General features: G+C 54.1%; 1 protein-coding gene across 7 annotated transcripts in view; it reads right to left on the bottom strand.

The window, feature by feature from the left end:
- Positions 1-3,626: 3,626 nt before the first annotated feature.
- The window catches only part of PIP5K1C (phosphatidylinositol-4-phosphate 5-kinase type 1 gamma), a 52,083-nt gene continuing 33,964 nt past the window's right edge, over positions 3,627-21,745 (bottom strand). Inside the window, exons 8-19 of one of the 7 annotated variants that reach the window (XM_081136804.1) lie at positions 20,907-21,112; positions 18,318-18,401; positions 16,668-16,716; positions 14,292-14,376; positions 12,902-13,063; positions 12,012-12,150; positions 11,822-11,854; positions 10,333-10,437; positions 8,299-8,422; positions 6,732-6,809; positions 4,240-4,323; positions 3,627-3,952 (exon numbers count right to left, since the gene is read on the bottom strand). In XM_081136804.1, the coding sequence (XP_080992930.1) occupies positions 3,950-3,952; positions 4,240-4,323; positions 6,732-6,809; positions 8,299-8,422; positions 10,333-10,437; positions 11,822-11,854; positions 12,012-12,150; positions 12,902-13,063; positions 14,292-14,376; positions 16,668-16,716; positions 18,318-18,401; positions 20,907-21,112 (1,152 nt within the window). In that variant the 3' untranslated portion in view covers positions 3,627-3,949. Of the gene's footprint in view, positions 3,953-4,239; positions 4,324-6,565; positions 6,810-8,298; positions 8,423-10,332; positions 10,438-11,821; positions 11,855-12,011; positions 12,151-12,901; positions 13,064-14,291; positions 14,377-16,667; positions 16,717-18,317; positions 18,402-20,906; positions 21,113-21,745 lie in introns of those variants that run through there. The other 6 variants (XM_081136806.1, XM_081136805.1, XM_081136808.1 and 3 more) reach the window with 6 other exon arrangements.

Below are 21,745 nucleotides of genomic sequence, written 5' to 3' on the forward strand. Positions count from 1 at the left end.
GGATTCCTTCTAGAATCCCTTATCCTCAAAATAGTTCTATTTTTCCTTAATCAGTACTATAGAGAGTAATAAATTGCAGTAATGTGCTAGATAACATTTGGCAAATTGCTAAGAGAATATGTACTATGAAAACAAATTAGTATTTATATTGTGAATATATGCAAAAAAAACCCCAAAAACAAAAAACACCCCACACACAAAAAATAAGGAGTCTTCCAAAGGAAACAACAGAAGACCATCTCTTATCACCCTTATGACAACCCTGCTTGTTATGGGATATTGGTTGTACTGGTGAGGCCTGGCCCCAAGATTTTAAAAATGCAGATGCATTTGTGAGAGTATCTGAATTCTAATATCTGAACGTAAGGGACGCACCTTCCAGATCATCTGTATGCTAGTTTATACATAAGCAGAGCCATTCTGGGTCTGCATCTATATAACTGGGTTTCCAAGGGCTCGCTTATAAACAGGATCTGACTTTCAACGCAGTGTTTCTTAAACAGAATCTGGTAGAAATATTTTCCCCTTAAATGGGGTCCATGCATCACTCAATATGAGCCACTTTGGGGTGACTGTTCCTTTGAGCTGGGTTGCACTGATATCAGAAGCTTTTAAAAGTTTATCGAGCTGAACTGAAACCCAGTAGGCCAAAGCTATTAAGGCAATTAAGACAGTTGGGTCCTGGTCCTGACTGGGTAGTTTGGTTGGTTGGAGAGTTGTTCTGATACGCCATGGTTGTGGGGTTCGTATCCCCAGTCAGGGTACATACAAGAATCAACCAACAAATGCATAAGTGGAACAACAAATTGACGTTTCTCTCTCTCAAATCAATAAAATTTTAAAAAGACATTTGAATCCTGTTATTTTAAATCTCCTATGGGTTTCCTTATGTTTTGTTCAAAGCCAGTCCTCAAACTCCAAACCAGACTACAGGAATGCAGAGAGGGAAAGAGATGGCAGATGCTTTTACCAGATTTATTAGAGAGATCTCTTCAACATAAAAAGAGGAAGGGTTGGTGGGGATGGGGCCCAGGGCTGCATACGAGTGTTATCAGGGCCAGCAGTGGCTGCAAGGTTACAGAGGTGCCCACAGGAGGCTACACTCTGGATTGTCACATACCAGACTGGGGGGCTGAGCACGCGGAAGCCCCAGTGAGAATTAAGACACACAAGGTTTGCAGTTCTGTTGTTTCTAAATCAGTTCAGCCATAAAAACAAGGTTGGGATGGGGCCTGAGGGGCTGCGGTGACAGTACCATGGCAAGAGAGACCCCATTAGGGATGGAAGTATTGCACTGAGCCAGGTGGTGGAGGAAGGGAAGTTGAGAGGAGGCTGGCAGGGGACACACAGAAGGTTCTACCCTGTCAGCCTCAGGAAATGCCTTTCATTTTTACAGTACAGCAAGTCAGACGCTGCCCACCTTCTCAGTGACAGCGGCCATCAGAGATGAGACAGGAGGTAAGTGGGGGCAATTTAAAGATTTCCGTCTTGGGGGGGCAGGGCCGGTGACAGCTGGGTGGGTCCAGGGCCTTCCTGATGAGGGGCCTGAGGAAGGCCATGGGTTCACTACACAGTTATAAATAAGGTCTTGCCTTCCTGCCCCCCGACCAGAAAAGAATGAACCAATGCTTCATGTCCGCACAGTCCTGGGGCAAGGACTACAACACAAAATGGGTCTCCAAAGGGGTCTTCCTGACTTAATACAAAAACAGAAATGTCGTATCCAGGAGGTTTGCACATCTCTCCTATAAGTCAGCATCCAACTGACGCATTTGTTCTATAATTCACTCAGAAGAGCCCAAGGGGCCCAGCAGGGACTGGGGACCTGAGGGGGCCACACAGGCCACTCCCCTGCTCATTCCTATAGCTCTAGGACACCCTGGCCAAGGATGCCCTGGACAGAGGGCCCACTTTTCCAGGACTGCCTGCTCCACTGGTCATCCCCGCTGGGGCTCAGGATGTCTCTGGTGCCCAGCCTCTGGGGCCTGGGTGGGGACTCTCACTTTGGTGTTTGGGTGATGCAGCTGTCCCTGTTAGTCCTCCAGGTCTGAGATGCGCCTTCAAAGGTCTGCCTGCCCTCGTGGTGGGACTGGTCAGGGACAGACTGGTGACTTGTGGCATGTGGCCAGGGTGCCTGCAGATAGGCACTGATCTAAAATCCAGGTGAGGGCGTGTCCCAGGGTCTGGACAAATGCTCCTTGGGTGGTAGAGAGAGAATGCTGTTTTGATTCTTGTTCAGCCACTTGCAAGCTTATTCTGACAAGTCCTCTGAGGATCCCCTTCCCCAGGCTGCATGGAGTGTCCCCCATGGCCCTGCTCAGAGCTGAGGTGCTGCCCCGTGTGGACAGCAAGAAGAGAGCCTTTGGGGTGCAGCCTGGTTCTCCAGGGAAGAGCGGACAGCAGCCAGATCAACAGGTTCCCTCCAGCAGGCTGTTGGAGGTGGGATGAAGAGGGACCTGCATAGCAGGAAGCAGCAACAGTGTATGCAGCTTGCAAAGGACTCAAAAAATCAGATTCCTAGATCAGCAGGTTGTCAGCTGTCTCAGGCTCCACCAGGGAGGCAGGGGCAGGACAGAAATTCTTCCAAAAGTTGTGGCTTCAGCTCCTAGCCGGTTCCCAGCACCTCCCATGTGGGACCAAGCTGGTGGGGGTCCGCAGAGTGGGCCAGGGACAGCCATCACTGACATTTCACCTCAGGAAGTGGGTGTGTGTCTAGGTGGAGGTCTGAGAGCCCCTGCAAAGCTGTTGGCTCCAGCAGCCCCCTCTGGACACAGAGCAGGGTATCCTGGCAGTCACCCAATGGGGCTCTGGGCCCAGGAATGGCTGCCCCCTGCTGAAGATGACAAAAAATCCCTCACCATTTTCCATGAAGAATTTCTTACCCTATCCTTTTATCAGTACAGGTATCATCATCATTTAAAAATGAGAGAGAGGCTGCCCACCTGTCATGGGGGAACACTTGCTGCAGAGAGTCTGTTCCTCTAGGCCCTGTGCCTGCCCATGGGGAGGGCCCTGCTCCAGGACACAAGGTCTCCAGAAGTCCCATGGCGAAGGGCCTGGTTGCCTCCTCTCAGAGACAGATGTTTTTGCTTTGAAAGGGTGTCTCCCATCACTTGGGCCCTATCTTCTAGACACTGAGCAGTCCAAGTGGATGAGAGAGATGTCCACAGCCCTGAGCTCCATTGAGAGAGGGGTGGCTGTGTGTCCGCATTCTAGTCACTGCCTGACTATTTCTGGGCCCAAGTCACCTGGGAGGCAGGGGTGGTGGGAAACATAGGCTGACAGACCGAGGAGTCAGTAGGGTGGTGAGCAACCCCCAGTCCACTGGTTGGCCTCCACCAAGGACAGATGTCCAGCGCCCGGCCCACAAACCTGAGCAGAGAGCAGCTGCTGGGCATGGGTGGGTGGCTTCCAGAGATGCCCTGGGAACCAGTGGGGACCTGGTGGCCCTCCCTCCTAGGTGCTCCATCCAAGACAGAGGGAAGTGGAGCAGGGTGGTGCCTGTGGAAACTCAGAGCAGGATTTTCAGCTGGAGTAGCTGGGCCACTGAGGCGCAGGTCTCCAAAGCCGATGGGCCTTGTTCCTTCAGCAAGACACATGCAAGCATAGCAAAGAACCAAAAAGTGCATAGAATGAAGTGTCTTCTTTTCCCATTGTGTTCTTTTTCCCCCCCTAAAAAAACAGCCATGTGCTGCCATCTCTGTGCAAAGAATAAGGACCCAAAATAAATACATGACTGGAAACTCAGGGCGGTTCACAGTATCACAGGCGTAGGTAGTTGACAGAACCAGGGCCGTTGCTTTGCAGCCCGGAGCATCAGTGACCATTGCCAAGGGAAGACGTGGGCAAATGAGATCCAGCGGCAGCCAGGTGGCAACTCCTGTGCTCTGGGCCGAGCTGGGCTGGCCAAGTGTAGCTCCACTCCTATGGGTTGGTGACTGCATAGAAATTACTGCAGAAGGCAAGAGAGGCAGGTGAGGGCTAGATGGGCTGGGGCTGGACCCCCCACCCACTGGGCCTCCCATGACGGGGCCTGGTGCCACCGTTGATGCCATGGGACTCCACATGCCATGAGGGCCAGACACAGGCCCCAAAATACTTACCCCATGGGCCACCACACAATAAGAGCCCAAGCCTGCCCCTCCCACCCCAGACAGTTTCCCCATCTGTCCTTGGGGCTCTGGGGTCCATGATCTTGGCCCCAAGTGGGCCAGGCTGGTGGGCCGTGGGCACACTTACTGTGTCGCTCTCGCCGTCGGAGGCTGAGTGGGCCTGTGCGCTATAGTGGAGCGGGGAGTACACCCAGCTCCTCTCATCGGTGGGCTGGAGGGCGGGCAGGCGGCACGTGCAGGAAGGGCGCAGAAGAAGAGCAGGGTGTGAGGAGGCACGAGAGAGGTGAGAGGGAGGAAGGAAGAAACAGAAATAAAAGAGGCAGACCCCCAACGCAGGACAAGTGGGCAGCTCGGCCCCCGGCTGCCCTCTCCCTGATGGGAACCTGCCCCCAACCTGAATGGCCCTCGAGATGGGCAGGACCGGGGCTGAGTGGCCAGAGCAGGCAGGGTGGGCAGCAAGAAGCGGTGAGTGCAGTCAGGGCGGGCGGGCGGGCAGGCACAGCGGGGCGGGGAGGAAGGATGGCAGGGGCTTGGTGTACTCTGCTGTCCTCTCTCCTCCTCCTCCTCCTCTGCCCACCCATGACACCTGAACCTCCATCCTAACTGAGCAGCACCCCAACCTCAGATCCTGCCTGCCATGCAGGCTCTGGGGGCGCTTGAAGGTGCAAGGGGCGGGGTGGACTAGTGTTCTCCAAGCTGTGTTTGGGGAGGGGGTTCCCAATTCTGTCATCAGACTGGGGGCGGCCGCGCTTCCCTGCCAGGTCTGCTCCCGTCTCAAAAACCTCCCTGGGCCCTGCAGCCCTCCTCAGCCGCATTCTTTCTTCCTCCTTTCTCCCAGGAACCCCCCATGCCTGGCCTTTAAAGCCCCAAGGCCTGAGGACCTCTACCCTGGCTGAAGCCTCTGTTGTGAGCACCAGGTCTAGACACACACCTGCCTTGGCCATGTCTACCTGGCTGTCCCAAGGCCCCTAAATCTACCACAGCCACAACCAACAAGCCCCCAGGCCCACTGCTCCTGCACTCAGTGCCCCTCAGAGCCCACCTGCTGCTTCTCCCAACCTCTGTGCCTGCTTAATCCCACCCTTCTTGCACCTCTCACCATGACACCTGCTCTCACAGGCCAGACCCCTATGCTCATGTGGGTCACAAGGCTGCTGGGGACCAGGAAGCCTGTGTCTATCTGTGGACTGGCACAAAGGCACATGGGGCAGCAGGGCAAGATGCTACTGTAGGCCCCACTCATTCCTTTAGACGCTTATGGCGCAATGAAAACCCCTGCTCACCAGCAGCAGCTCGCTCTGCCTCCTCTGCCCACCTGGGAACGTGGAGGCCAGGGCCAGTTTGTCTGGGGGTGGCTGCAGGAGGGGTTGATGCTGAGGTAGCTGCCCTGCTGGGGCTCAGAACGTGGGAAAAGAGGGTCCCACTGGACTATCTGTAGAGAGTTGGGTTTGGGGGAGGGACTCAGAATCTGGGGATGACCCCACTACAATTAGGCCAAGGGCACATCCTCCCTGCAGGCCTGAGGGTCCTTTCTGCTGCTCACCCAGCATTCCTCTCCTCCCATCCAGCCCCCACACTTTGGTTTCTGCTGTGTCCCATGCCGAGACACCGTTTTCTCTTCCTCTCCACACCCCACAGGTCTTTCAAAATCCAAGTCAAACCCCTCCAGGTACCTTTGCAAACTGCTCCCCCCAGGGAGTCCTTGGGGGCTGCTGTGTGTTCCCAGCTGCTGGATCATGAATCACCTCTGGGGGATGGCATCCCCATCTTGGGAAGACAGTATGGCAGGAGGGGCTGGGGAAGTGATCTCAACACCCAGTGGCAGGCAGGGGGCTGCTGTTGGGGCTGGGGTGTGAGCCTCTGAGGGGCCTCCTCTCAAGAACAGAAATTATCGCTCCAGTTCTTCACCTTGTTTCACCCATTTGCAGTGTGGTTCTGGGCAGGTTACTTGGCCTCTCTGGGCCCTTCATTTATTGTTCATGATGACAACAGGACTGATAAGGCCACTGTTCAACAACATCCATGTAGCATCCCAAGCACACTGGGTGGATGAGTGTCTACTACACCCAGAGGCTGGACTCAGATTTTGTCTAAATCGTGTACTCTCGTGGGCTCCCTGAGAAGCCAAGACCTTGGTTTCTCCATCTGTGAAATGGGTATGAAGATACCAGCTCCTCTCTCCTGTAGCTAAGAGCCCAGCTCTGCAGTCCCTTATTGATCCATGTGACCATCCCCATCAGAAGGGAAGATGCCCCTTGGGGAGCCATTAGCAGCAAGGTCTGAATGAATGAGAAGTTTCTGCCCTACTTGTCCCTCGCTTGGAAGGGCTGGGAAGAGGGACAGAGGTGGCCCGGGGCTGGGGGTCAAATGTAGGTTCCACCATGGTCAGGCCTGCTGAGCACCAGCTATGCGCCTGCTGACCACTGTGACCACTGGTCACAGGGGATTAAGTGACATCCCCACAGGACACACACAGCAGGGCACCCCGCACAGCTGTCATGATTATTTTCCCCAGGTCCCTTCTCAGAGGAAGAGGAACGGCCAGGCCCTGAGGCTCCCGGCTGCCCCGGGCAGCGGGGCAGGGGCTGGGCTTCCTGGAGGCCTGCTGTGGTCACTTACAGTCCCCGAGGAGCTCAGCGTCATGGCCCGCAGTCGGCGATGCCGGGGAGAGTAAATCCAGTACCTCCCATCCGTGAACTGGGTGGGCCAGGAGGGCGGAGGAGGCAAAGAGAGGATAGGATGAGGGAACAGGAATGCAGAATCCCGCTGAGGTCAGGAAGGACAAGTGGGGAGGGTGCTAGGTAGGGGCAGGTGAGCCAAATGGCAAAGCGGTAGGAGGGCTTGGGGGTATCAGGGTCACACTGTGGCTTCTATCTTCTCTGCTGCCCATGTGGCCCAGCCACCCACTCACAAGACCAGCCCATCTGCCTCACACACGATTTGAGAGAACAGGACATAAATCAAGCCCCCAGGGATGGGGAGACAATGGCAGGGAGGGAAGATACACATACAGTGTGCTCCCTACTCTTTCTGGCAGGGGCCCTGTGACCCAGCAGCACGGGCTCGGGACAGCAGGGTGGTGGTAGTTATGAAGCAGTGATAGCAGCAGAAGGCCAGGCTCACCCAAACTGCCCAGAGGCCTGGAGGTTTGAAGGCCAGGCACCAGGACCAGGGCAGTGGGCAGCCCCCAGCTCACCTTCCCTTGGGGAGCAGAGATGAAATTGAAGGTCTAGGAAGAGGGCAGGCAGCTGGGCTGCAGAGTCTGGTCCTCTCCGTTGCAAATGGGGCCATCTGACCCCTGACCCACCATTGGGAGCCAGTGGACTAGACTTTGCAGGCTCCTGGCCACCCAGCACCTACCTCACCCAGGCTCCTGGCTCATCTATCTGTCTGCCTGCAGGAGATGCAAGTTGGGGAGGTGACACCCAGCTTTGGGAGAGAGGCCCTGGTCTCCAGGACAGGGCCCCTTTCTGTTCTGATGAATCCCGCCTTGCCCAAGAGCAGCTGTGTGTCATCGGCCAGTGAAGTCGATAGCATGAGGCCCACCTCCCCTTGCCACAGTTCCCTTGCCCCCTTAAGGACGGAGCCCACCCGGTTGCACCCACCACCCAGTAGGAGAAGATCCACAGCATTTCCAGTCCACCTTGGCCAGCTCAGCACAGACCAAGGACCCAGGGGCCCATCAGGGCTGAGAGTGTGAGGACTCAGGTGATTCCCAGGGGGACAGGATGGCACAGCTGGGGACTTGGCTCTTGCCAGGCAGTGGTCACAAGGTCTGGGGAGCAAGGTCCAGGGCAGTTTCCTGGCCTTGGAATGGCTGGCCTGGGTGACACTGGGTGGGGCACTCATATACCTTAAGAGTGTGCATATGTTCAAGAGCATACCCTGCGAGCGCCTGTGAGCATGCTAGAGCAACTGTGAGTGTGCCGGTGGGTGTGCAAGAGCACATGCAGGTATGTGCATGCCTTTCGAGTGTGTGTGAGCAAGTCCATGTGTCAGTGTGAAGGTGTGCAAATGTGGGAGTGTGTGCATGTGACCACATGTACATATGTACAGGCATGTGTATGCAGGTATGATCATGTGTGCCATGTGTGTCCATGTGTGTGGGCATGTCAGTGCACATGCACGGATGAACACATGTTGGGTCAAGGGCCCGGTGACGGGAGAGAGCCCCTGGAGGACTTACAAAGTAGATGTCGGTGGCAGGCGTGTCCTCTTCATCCGAGGCCTGGCTGGCGGGCTCTGAGGCCTGGCTGGCGGTTTCTACTTCAACAACAGCAGCAGAGGCACAGGCCGGGGAAGCCTCCACCCTGGGGACAGGGCAGGACATGGGAGTCCTGGGGCTGAGCTCTCAGCAGCACCATCCTTTCCTAGCCCACTCCCTCCCATCCTCCTGCGGCCTCCTCCCTCATCAATGTGTCACCATGGAGACAAAAGTCTCAGGAAGCCATAACACTAAACACCCTCCAATTCTGTCGTGGCCCAGGTAATAACTGGCCCACCTGGACCCCTCTCCAAACTCAGGCACACACACTGTCCTGGCCCTGCCACTCACTTGCTGTGCAACCCTGAAGCCTTACTTTCCTTCTCCGAGCCTCCGTTCCTCGTCTGTAAAGTGGGGACACACAGCACTGAGCACTTGCTACATGCCAGGCCTGCTCAAGAGCCTTGTGTGAATGAATCCACTGAATCTCCCTCAGGGAGGGGGTGCTGCCATCCCGTGTTACAGGTGAGGATCATGCCCAGGCCATCGCTGCATAATTTTCACTTCACAAATAAGATTATAAACTCTTAGGTGACAGAGGACCCATAACTGTGGAGTTCTTCAGTCATGTTTCAGGTCAGATTGTTTTTCTGGGCAAAGACTGAACAATACATTATACTGTAAGATTTCAGTTAACAGCAAAAAAAGCACACTGACAGAGACTGGTGCGTGCGCGTGCACATGTGTGTGTAAAATAAATTCTTAATGGCAAAGTGCAGCCTGCGAATGTGGTGTAAATGCTAAGGTCCCTTAAAATAGAACAGAGATTCTAAATTACAGAATTAAATAAACCAAACAGATGAGAAGTAAGTTAAGACATAAAAACACTGATTGACAACAATCAATACACTGGGCAGAACAGACTTACAGAGAACTTTCCATCTCCTGACAGAAAATACATATTTCTCCCATATGTCCATGGAATGAAAAAAAACCACCCAAAAAACTAATGTTGTACTTCACCACAAAGATTTTAATCTGTTAAAAAATAGCCTAGATTTTCTTTTTAGGCTACTTTTCAACTCAAAACCTAGTAAAATTAGAGTTAAGTACTAAAAGGGTAAAAAAAAATCCTTAGGTACCCAGAAGTGGAGAGACACTCCAAAATAAACCTTAGTCCATGGTCTCTCCCCCTGGGCACTGCTGATATCAGGGTTGGGTCATTCTCTGTGGGGGAGCTATCATGAGCACTGTGGGGTATTGAGTAGCATCCTGGCCCCTACCCACTTAGTGCCAGGAGCACCCCCAGTCATGACAACCACAAATGTCCCCATACATTGCCCAGTGTCCCCGGGGGGCAGGACCACCCCCAGGTTGTTGAAAGCCTCACTGCCTTGGATCAAATAGAACATTAAAAGGAAAATCATTAACTACCTATGTATAAGCCAGCATAAAAAGGAATTGCTTCATGTCAAAACTCAAGGGACAGAGCAAAAGCAGTACTCAGAGGAAAATGCATAGCCTTATTGAAAAAAGGAACTTAAGCACTCAACCTATGCTGAAGAAAAACAAACTAGTGAGAAAACAAACCAGAAGTTAGAAGGAAGACATTACTGATGATTAAAGTGCATGAAACAAGAACAATATATGAGAGGAGAAAGGGTGACTAAGTCCAAAAGCGATCCTTGAAAGAAACTGACCAGTCATTCTCTCTCAAGTGCAGGCAAGGCTAAGAGTGAGGGCAGGGAGGGAAAAGAGTCGCAGGTCATCAACAAGGTACAATCCCTGGACTGACACATTACTTGCAGTTCTGCGAGCGAATCTGTGGTCCCCAGCAGCCCAGTGCCTAAAGCCCCATTCCCATGCCTCTGCTCCTCAGAATGAGGACACTTCCCAGCCTGCCTTGTTGCTAGCTGGCCATGTGACCATGCTCAGCCAATGGGATTGGGGAAGAAGTTGAATACAGGAACCAGGCAACCAGAAAGCATTGACCACAGGGACAGGATGGTCACTCACCCTTCTTCCTCCTCCTTGGGGACCACTATCTCCACGCTGCACGTGGGCTCCACCTGCACCGTGATCTGCTGCAGGTCCTCCTCCACACGTGCCTCCTCCTGGGGCCTGGAGGCAATGGGATGACATACTCAATTTCCCTCCTCGCTCCACCTCCACTTGCCAGGAACTCCTGTTGAGCTCCTCTGGGCAGGTGCTGATTTCAGTCCCATGGGGTCTGAGGTGCTATCTCTGGGTGCCAACCAACCAGCACCCTAAGCTCAGGCCTAGTTCTTCTGGCTGTCACGCCCACCTGGGAGCTTTGAGGAGGCAGCAACTGACCATACACCTGGGGTTGTCCTGGGACTCTGGCACCAGCAGGGGCATGAATGAGTGGCAACCTGGATCCTGACCCCATTCCTGGGGTGGCTTGGAACCCACCTGGGGCCTGAACTAGGGGTGAAGTGGTTTAAGGGCTCAGAAGCTGAGGCCCCTGGTGTAGGTCGATCAGAGGCTTTTTGCAGCCAGCAGGCAGCTGAATAGAGGGAGATGTACTTTTCACTAAATGTAATTTGTACTATGACTTTCTTCTCAACTGGCAGGAATTATCCTCCCAAAAACTAATTTTGAGAGCAACTCCTATTCACTACAGTTGTGTGACAAGATCAAACAACTGGGAACAATTGCCATGGCTAGTTCTGTGGTTAGAGCATCAGCCCACAGACGGAAGGGTCTTGGTTTTGATTCCCAAAGGCACGTACCTGGGTTGCAGGTCTGATCCCCGGGCCTGACTGGGGAGCGTGTGGGAAGCAACCAATGGATGTGTCTCTCTCACATCGATATTTCTCTCTCTCCTTCCCTTCCACTCTCTAAAAATCAATGGGGAAAAATATCCTCGGGTGAGGATTAACAAAAAAGAAAAAACAACTGGGAACAACTCAAGTGTTCCCCCAAGAGCAGGAACAACCTGTTAGAAGGAAGACAACCAGCAAAGGCTCCCAGTGACAACCTTCATCTGGAAAGTGACAAAGCAAAGAACAGGGAGCACAGAGGCATGGCTTGTTTCAAAACAAAAGGGAGAAACAGGCCCGAGTGTATGTTTGCTTGTATATTCATAATATTTCCAAAGACAAAAAGACCCATCTAGGGGGTGCTCCCAGGGAGGGGACTGGGCATGGGGCAGGGACAGGCATTTCACTATGTGCGCTTTTGTATCTTAGAATAAAAGAGAAAAAGAAAGGATCAACAGATGCAGGGGAAGGGGGCCCCCAGGTGGGAGAGAAACACAAAGTGACTGGAGATTCTATGTGGTTCCAGAGCCAGAAGATCGATCGTTAACATAAATCTGTTCCCAGTAAAGAGGGGCTCTGAGTGGAAATGCGGAGGGGTGAGCTGTGGGGAAGGGGAGGGGAGGGAGAAAGAGGGGTAAGGGAGGCTCTGCAGGGGAGGAGCTGGGGAGACTATGGGGACTAGAGAGGAGACTGGAAGGGAGGGGGCTGGGGTCTCATCTTACCGGCCATCCTGTCCGGAGGACTGTGTGCGCCGCCTTCCGAGAGAACACAAACAGGTAGAATAGAGGGAACAGGTAGGGGAGGCCTCCCCACCTGCCCCACCCCACCCAGGCCCTGCCCTGATCCCTCCTCTTAGGAATGCAGCCCTACCCTGAGCTTCCCCCACCCCAGGAGATGCCCCCTTCTGCTCACCTGTACCTTGGCTGCTCTGAGGTCTCTGAGGGGGACCGCTCTGGGATGGAAAGGGATGTGGAGGACAGGGTTGTGGCGATGGATGCAGTGGTGGCCTCCTCAAAAGAAGGTGGTGTGCAGGGCAGGAGATCCGGCCGGCCTGTGGGAGGAGGCAGTGGGTACCTATGGGAGCCAGGCTCCCAGGTAGGGCCTGCCTGCAGGGACTCCGGGCTCTACTGCAGCTCTCACTGGTCACCCACATTCTGTTCTCCCCAGCACAAGGGATTCCAGTAGCTCCTGCTGTTCTCAAACTAAAATCCAAACTGCCTCCCAGTGGTCCTGCCCTATCTGCCCTCATCCCCTCCCTGCCCTTACCAACTCCCTCTCCCCCCATCACTCACTGCTCCAGCCACATGGGCCTCCTTGCTGTTCCTCCAATATACCAGGCACAGTCCTGCCTCAGGACCTTTACACATGCAGTTTCTCCCTTCCTTGATGCTATTCCCCCAGCCCCTCCCAGCCTAGAATCTTTGACCCTGGTTGCTCAGAGGGACCTCCAGAACATCAGGCCCAACCCCACCGAGCACTTCATCCTTCTAGGTTTCTGGGAACCTCAAGTGATGTAAGAGGAGGCTGTAACTTCCCCGGGTGGTGCTTTCTATGCTGTTCTCCCTGCAACAATTCCTGGGCCTAGTCCCAGCTGTTCCCCACTCCCCAGGTGGCTGCAGATTTTGAATGGAAAGGTGTCCCTCCCATCCAGGCTTAGCCCAGCTTCAGGAGTCCCCTTCCTCACAATGCATTGCTACTGTTGCTCCCTGCACCCCCCACTAGACCTGCAGGGGTGGTGTCTTTCCCCAGCAGCCCCCTCATTTCTCCTGTCACAAATGCACCCACTTCCCCTGCCCAGTCACCTTCGTCCTCCAACGTGGGGTAGCTGCGGGCCCCCCGTAGGTCATACTGCGCGTCCTCCCGCTCACTGGGGATCTGGCTGGCTGAGAAGGCGGCTGTGGGCCCCAGGGGCTTGACTGCCAAAAAGGCACCACGGCTCTTTTTGGATGGCGATGACTTCAGGGCTGGGGAGGGAGAATGGTTGGCGTGCTTGGGGCAGCAACAAGGCAGGGCCCCGCAGACCCCATCCCTCCTTTGCATGAAAGTGTGGTGGGCACGGAGGGGCCCACCACCTGCACACATAGCCCTCACTGCCTCAGCCCCAGCCTGTTCCTCAAGCCTGAGCAAGAAGCAATGCTCTTCTTGGAGAAAGTTCCATCCTACTTTCCATTTGGCTCTGTTCATCAACAGAGATGGAACTTCGCACCTCCACCCTGGGCCCTCCAGAAACAGCAGCTGAATCAGCAGCTGCCAATGTTTATTGAGCACTTTGGAGCCTCCTCCCCTTTATCGCAGCCCACTATTGCTGTGGCCCAAAGTTCGAAAAAGGAAACAGAAGGCCTTGGGGAGTGAATGGGAAGCTCAGTGCCTAGGGCCTGGCCCCCAGCCAGGCTGTGTGGCCTGGGGAACATAGCTTAGCCTCTCTTGGCCTCAGCATTCTCGTTTGCAACAACAAGGTCAAGTGCAGCAGGTGAACCCCATAACACTCTGCACCAGGCCTGTCCTGTCAGTACCCGTCACCATCCTCTCCTTGCTCATACTGTGACCTCTGCCCCCACGGTGTTCAGCACAGCTCCCAGTACACACTAGGTGCTCATTTTTTTCCTGTGCACAGATATTCAGTCCCTAGAAGCCAGCAAACTCCTCTGGACTACAGCAGGAATACCATCCCACGGTCTGGGACTCTTGAGGCCCAGTACACACGTGGGGCGTCCCAGGACCACTCCACAGGGTGAGGGCCGCTACCGTTCGCCCTATACCTTCCCTGACAATGTCTAGTTAGGCCAATGACCATCTCAATGCCCGCCAAAGTCACATGTCCTTGGAGACAGAGCAAGGACATGGGCAGCCCTGCTGAGTGCTGGCACTGGACTTGTCTTGTATGAAACACATGTTGCCCTCACAGCTCTGTACAGATAGGGAAACTGAGGACCATGACCTCTACTGGTTCGAGGTCACACAGGCAGGATGAGGTGAAACCAGGACTCAAATTTGGACATGGGCACCAGGCCCTCTGGGGTCCTGTGTAGCACAGCTGCCTGATTACCCTGTTCGCAGGACCAAGCCCCTGACTGAGGCCTGAGGCTGACTAACCAGCAGCACGAGGCACACTGGTTTACCCCACTCTTGGCCACCCGCTCTCGTCGCTCCACACCCCAGGTCTCTCCCACACAAAAGGCCAGGGCAACTCACAGGAGTTCTTCCGAAAGACTGTGTTGCTCATGAACTTGAAGAAGCGCTCGGCATAGAAGCTGGGCCGGTGGACAGAGACGGTGTCCTGGGAAGAGATGTGGGGGCCCAAGGGCAAGCAGGGGCGTGAGCACTATGGCTCGCTGTGTCCCTCAGGACAGCCCAGGACAGACTGCTGGGGGTGGGGTGCCACCTTCTCTGTGGAGGGGGTGATGGGGCCACCGCATGGGGCTTTTTGGCGGGGACCCAGAGATCACATAACAGTGGCAGGGAGGGGTGTGGAAGATTTTTACATTATAAACCCATCTGTATTTTTCATTTTTTGAGCCACGTGAATAAAATAACTATTCAAAGAATAAATAGCTATTCAAAGAAGTAAAGGAATAAATATCAAAATAAAGGAACCAGAGGGATTTTCTAAAGCAGGGATTGTCAGAGCATGCCCCAACACCTGTTTTGTAAGTAAAGTTTTATTGGCACATGGCCATGCCTGCTCCATGGGCAGAGCCAATCCGCTGTGACAAGTGGAAGCTGGTGTTCCTCGGTTAAGGCAGACCTGACTGCCCCAGTGCTCACTGTCAGGGTGACCCTAGGCAGCACACTGACCCTCTTGGAGGTTGTTTCCTTATTTATGCAACAAGGGAGACGGGAGATTGCTATGCTCACCAGTATTTACATAAAGCAGGGAGCCCAGCACACAGTCAGTGCTCAATAAATGTTGGGCCCCTAAAGCAGAGACTCCTTGCTACTCCCCAGGACCCAGTCTCCTTACCTTCTATGGCACAGTCTCCTCCTTGGCACTGGGGCTGAGTCATTCTTTGGGTTGGGGCTATCCTGGGCACTGTGTTGAGCAGCATCCCTAGACCCCACCCACTCAATGCCAGAAGCACCCCCAGCAATGACAACCACAGATGTCCCAAGACATGGCCCAGGGTCTTCCCCATATAGTACTGTAATAGAAACTGTTTAGACACACGGCCTCCTAGAATGAAAACTACATCTCCCATCCTCTCTTGTGCTGAGGAGTGGCCATTTCTGTCTGATGGCATGCTAACCAACAAAGTGAGTCTCTCAGCACTTAGAGGGAAAGACACTCCCCCCTCCCTGTGGCTGCTCCTCATGCCTCCCTCTGGCTAGAGATTGACATGGACCAGCCGCCTGAACCAGGGGCCAAGGGCAGCGCCCGGGGGGGTGTGGCGACACACAGAAGGAACCTGGGCCCGTATGCTCACAGCTGGATGGTTACTGATCAATATCTGGGGCCCACTTGGGTTGACCCAAATCCTATTTTGGGGTTATGGCCAGCCTTGAGGGCTCTCCTGTCCATTGTGAGTTTATAACACCACAAAAGAACCTCCTGCTGGCTGGCCACCACCTGGACCTTCTTGATGCACATTCTGGAAGCTCCTGCTTAACCCTCCAAACACTTTCTGATGGGCGTGGGGGCTTGTTGGTTAAGATCTTGGAATTTTACACATTGTAGGCACACAGACAGCCCTTAGCACTTTAGTAAGAGTTGGTCTGGCTGGCTGGGCATGGCTCAGCGGTTGAGTGTCGACCTAGGATCCAGGCGATCGCGGTTCGATTCCCGGTCAGGGCACGTGCCCGGGTTGCGGGCTCGATCCCTGGTCAGGGGCGTGCAGGAGGCAGCCGATCAATGACTCTCTCTCATCATTGATGTTTCTAACTCTCTCTCCCTCTCCTTTCCTCTCTGAAATCAATAAAGATATAAAAAAAAAAAAAAAAAAAAAAAAAGAGTTGGTCTGAAGTGGGGGCAGGGTGCCATGGAAGGAAAGTCATCCACCAGGCAGGCTGTTGCCACACCCACAAATGGGCTCTGTTTGGCCCCCAGTGGTTGGTCCTCACAGTTTTTTACATTTAGAAACAATCCATTGCTGGGGTTTCCATGTTGGCAGTGCCCTCAGGAAAAAAGTGCATTGTAAGCTTTTCTCATACAACTTAGACATTCTGCTGAAGTGTGCTGCATGCCCACCTGGCAACAGGAGTCAGATTTATGTGGTGCTGCCCCTGGGCCAAGACCCCCTCCACATTGCGCAGTTCCAGATTTTTCTTTGTCTGTTTGGCACCTGACTTTCCCTGTCAGGCTGTCCTTTGGAAGCCTTCCAAACCAGCTTGGGGGTTCCCTCCTCCAGGAAGTTTTCCTGTATCCTTCATGGATGGCTCAGACTCCCTGACCCCTTACTTGCCCTGCGACTACCTGGTCACAGGGCCACCTCTGCTGTACAGCTACTGCAGGAAAGGGGAACATGTCTCTCGGCTCTTTAGCACCTATGCCGGGCCCAGGGAGATGGTCACAGCACTTGTGGACTGACAGGTGGAATGAAGGAAAGAATGAGTGAATGAATAAATGATGCTCACCCCATCGTGGACAAGAGCCTTCCAGGTGTGTTCCAGCTTCTTGATGAACCTGGCAGAGAAAAAGCACCCAGAACATCAGCCAAATCTTTGGGTCAAGGAGTTCTCTACCAAGGCAATCCTGTCCCCAGGGGACACCGGGCAATGTTTGGGAACATTTATGGTCATCACAACTGCAGGTGCTCCTGGCATAGAGCAGGTGAAGAAGCCCTGGTTTAGAGGAACTAAGGCTGCCTGCTGCTTCAGCCAGAGGCCACTTACCCTCTTTCCTGTCCCCACCTTGTTCCCTGCCCTGCCTGCTGGCAGCTCCCACTATTGCTGATGTGGAAGAGGAAGTTAAAAGGCTTGGCCCCCTGTGGCAGACAGCTAGTGCCTCCCAGAGCCTGTTTTTCCTTTCCTCCTGGCCCAGGCTGAGCCTGACTCCTCTCTGCTACAGTCAGTGCCCTGTGCCATGGTCCCTAGCCTGGACTCCGTAACAAACCTAAGCTGGGGACAATGTTGTCTCCCCCATGCAGCCTTCCTGGGCTCCCCCAGTCTGTGGGAGGAAGACTCCCCTCCTTGACATACACCTCCTTATGACAACCCTACCCCCACTTGCTTGCTGCCTTGTGCTGCCCACCCCCTCAGCCCCACCTGGCGCCTGGGCAGAAACCCTGACTAGCTCGTTTGAAAACTGCCTAACCCTGCTCCAAACCAATGGAGATCCTGGCAGGAAGATGCCTGCAGAAGAGGTCAGCCCTCCAATGGGAAAAAAAAAAACAGGCTGTGAAAAGTTGAAGGGCAGGAACCGATTTTTACACAGTAAGTCCTGACTTACACGTTTGGAGACTGACAGAAATGATGTATAACGAAATCAACTTTACCATAGGCTAATTGATATAAACAAGAGTTATATTCCTAGGCATCTCAGCAATGTTATAATGCAACCATGTTGAACGAAATGATATTGTTCAAGGCCTTGCTGTATTTAAAAAAGAGAAACATGCAAAGGAGAAATCACCTAATGCCAAGTGGGTTTCCTGGAATGGAGTGGGGGTGTGGGGTGGAAACAAGGACAGCCACAGCCACAACTTGTTGCGTTTGGATTATGTATAATGAACATATATTGGTCTTACAATAAAAAACTAATGACAATTTAAAAATTTCCACTGCAGAAAGCTCACAGAAGAAAAGGCATGGATAATGAGGTTGCTTTAAGCTCCAGGTAAATCTTGGGTGTCTGTTCCTTCAGGCTTTGCCACATTCATGTCCATGCCAGAGACCACATGGCACATGAGCATGTATTTCTTCATATTGTAGGAATTTTCCAGAGACGTCTCTCTTCACAGCCATGGGGCATTTCTGTCTCGCTCTCATTAGCCTAGAAGTTGGCATACTAGGTGCTCAATCGACAGGGCTGGGTGGAATATCAGCTGGTGAGACACTACACCCACCCCCCATGCCTTGAGTCAGCCTTGACCTGCCTCCAACATCACTGAGTCCCTAGGATAAATCTAGATTCCGGGGGTAGAATCTCTGGGTTGGGGACCAAATGCTGCCCTTAGGGCTAGGGAGGAGGGCAGCCAACAGGAGGCTTCCTGAAGGAGGAGAAAGCCTTGCAAGCAGACAGCACCTGGCTTCTTTGAGCAAGCAACTGGGGGACTAGGCGCCCACCTGTAGGACTGCAGGATGTCGATGATCCCGATGTGCAGCAGCAGACGCTCCCCTCGACCATTCACAGCTGGGATCCCGCCCATCCTGGAGAGAGAGCAGGCCAGAGTGCCATCACTCACCTGCCAGGCAAGGGGACCAGGGACTGGCCCAGCCTGCTGGGGCCCAGGTGGGAGAGGGCTGGGCCCCCAATCCTGGTCTGGGACTCTGGGAGAGACAAGGATGAAAGGAGAGAGGAAGAGGCAGGACTGAAGGAGCCTGAGTTCAAGAATCCACATGAGCCCGGATGGTGTTGCTCGGTGGTTGAGCACCGACCCATGAACCAGGAAGTCACCACTAGATCCCCGGTCAGGGCACATGACCTGGTTGTGGACTTGATCCCCAGTAGGGGGAGTGTGGGAGGCAGCCCACCAAGGACTCTCTCTCATCATTGATGTTTCTATCTCTCTTTCCCTCTCCCTTCCTCACTCTGAAATCAATAAAAACATATTTTTAAAAAATAAAAATAAAAGAGCTAAATTAAAAAAAAAAAATTCACATGACCCCTGCAGGTGGCAGCTTGGCTGGATCTTCAGAAGGTATCCCAGCACAGGGAACCCATATCTTGGCATGGGATGGAGCAGCTTTTCCCAGCCAGCTCACAAATTTGAAGCTGGAGGACTGAGGCTGCCATGGGGTCACAGCTATGAGGCCCAGGTGCACACACACATACACATGCACATCCATGCATGCACTCATGCAATTTGCGCACATGTGCATGTACACGCTCACACAGAGTTGCACACACACAGGTACACTCACAGTGCACACACACGTGTACACACTTTCATAACATGCATACATATGCACACGCACACTCCCAGGCAGGGCACAAGGGCTCTTGGGGGCAGTCTGGGGAGTTAATTGCCTCACACAGCCCCAGGCCTGCACATTCCCAGCCCAGTTGGTTAATGAGGTTACACGATGTAGCAGCTGTCCTGAAGCCACCACTACCCAAACCCACCAACCTCTGCTCACTGCACTCCATGCACTGCTGAACTCACCTGGGTGCCCTGCCATCCCCTGCCAGGCCCTGTGCAGATCCTACGAACAGGCCAGGGCGGTCTGAGGTCAGGGTCAGCTGTGCAGGGCCTTTGCACATGCCACTCCCTCCCACACCTTGCTCCAGTCGTAGCCCTGTGCCTGGTTAATCCTCTGCCTTCTGCAGCTGGTGGCCTGGTGCAGTGACCAGGCTGGGGTCAAGCCTTGGCCCCACCAACACCTGGCTGTGCTCACAGGACAGCTATCTCCACTCCACCTCTGAGCCTCTTTCCCCAGCTGAAGATGGGGGATGCCACCCTCCTCCTCCAGGGCCCTTGTAAGAACAGAACAGGGTAATGCAGGTAGAGAGTCCAGCTGCCAGGCAAGGGGACCAGGGACTGGCCCAGCCTTGGCCAGTGCATGCAGGTTCCCTGCATGGTCAGTGCATGGTGACATGGGCAATCTTGACGCATCTCTAGCAGCAGTTCTCATGTGGGATAACTCCGCCCCAGGGGACACTAGAACATGTCTGGGGACACCTGTGGGGTGCTCCTAGCATCACGTGGGTAGGGGACCAGGGAGAGAGGAGGCAAAAGCGCCATCACCCACCTGCCAGGCAAGGGGACCAGGGACTGGCCCAGCCTGCTGGGGCCCAGGTGGGAGTAGGCTGGGGCCCCAATCCTGGTCTGGGACTCAGGGAGAGACAAGGATGAAAGGACAGAGGAAGAGGCAAGACTGAAGGAGCCTGAGTTCAAGAATCTACAGGAGCCCGGCTGGTGTGATTCGGTGGTTGAGCATTGACCCATGAACCAGGAGGTTACCACTTGATTCCCGGTCAGGGCACATGCCCAGGTTGTGGGCTCAATCCCTGGCAGGGGGCATGCAGGAGTTGTTAATTGCTCAGCACCCCAGTGTCCAGGACAGCCCCCCACAGAGAATGATAAGGCCTCAGTGTCCCCAGTGCCAAAGGAGGGGTATGTGCCATGAGTCTGTCTCCCTGACCAACCCCAAGCCCCCAGAACAGGACCAGATTGGAAGGTTAAGGCTCAATGGGTGCAGTCAGGAGACATGCTCCTCTACAACCTTGTCATTTGGCATGGCTGCCTTTTACCTTTGGGGAAGGAACGCTCTCAATCCTGCCCCTTGGTGGGTTCTGGATTAGGTATCTTGCTATAAAGGGGCCTCCTCATCCCCAGTCATCTCCATCACCTGTGCCACCTTTCAACATGTTTGGTTGTGCTTCATACAGTGGGGTCTAGCAGGAGGGAGGGGACCTCTGTGTTTCCCATATGGATGGCCAATGGCCTGAATTCACTGACTGATTACTCTGCGGTGCTGTGGTTTGAACACCCAGGCCATTACTCTGCGTCATCTGTCTGACCTTCATGAGGCCTGGTGGGTAGATACTGCTGTCCCTGTGTACAGACCAGAAACTGGCCACAGACAGGCTTCTGCTCTCGTCTGCTTTGTCATTGCTTGTCTGCTGTGCCAACTCCCCCGCCCATGTTGACACCTGGCAACAGAGTGTAGGTAGAGACAAGAGTTCGAAGCCCCACCAGCCCCACCACCTACGTGTCATCTGTCTCGATGGCCTCCCCACATGCAGCCCCACCCTGGATGGACTCCATGGCTGTGGAGTAGAGCGCCTTCTGGCCTAGCGGCCGCTTCTCATCTGCCATACTTTGGGCACCCTCAGCCTGCCACTCCCGCTCCTGCTGGTCGATGTTGTGCACACCGAGGAGCAGGCTGTAGTCCATGATCTTGAAGCTCTCCAGCACCTGCCAAGGGTGTGTGGGGGAGAGGATTAGGACACACACCGTCTCCATTCCCCTGCCCTCAAGCCTGGTAGTGACCCCAAGATGCACACTCTGCATCTCAGTCCCCACAGCCACATAGGAAGACCCTGTCAACTATCCCTATTTCACAGATAAGGAGACCAAGGGGTGGAAAACCAAGCTATGTAGCAGGTAAACGGTGGCAGAGCTGGGATTGGCCCCACGGGGTGGCCTAGAGTGTGGCGTATAACCCTAGGTCAGGCTACCTCTCAGGGCCAGTACAGAAAGTTTCCTCCCCCAAGACAAAGCAGCTGGCTCTACACTCCCACTTCCCTGGCATCAGTTGAGGAGCCTGGGTGCTGTGGATGCAACACCCACTCCAGCCCCATGGTGGAGCCAAGGCACATGACCATCCGGACTCGGAGGATGAGTCCCCAGAAACCAAAAGGCCCTGAGGTATCTAAGTGGTTTTCTGGGGACACTGTGTCAAGTTTTCCAAGGGGTTTGTGAGCCAGGGGCAGTTGTCTGAGGGGCTAGGGATGCAGAACAGAGGACAAAAGAGGACCCAGCCCAGTCCCTGACAGCTGGGGGCCTCCACAGGGACACCCCTTGCCACACCCGTTTTCACATAGCTAG

The sequence above is a fragment of the Miniopterus schreibersii genome (assembly GCF_964146895.1).
Source record: "Miniopterus schreibersii genome assembly, chromosome: 4".
Taxonomy (NCBI): domain Eukaryota; kingdom Metazoa; phylum Chordata; class Mammalia; order Chiroptera; family Miniopteridae; genus Miniopterus; species Miniopterus schreibersii.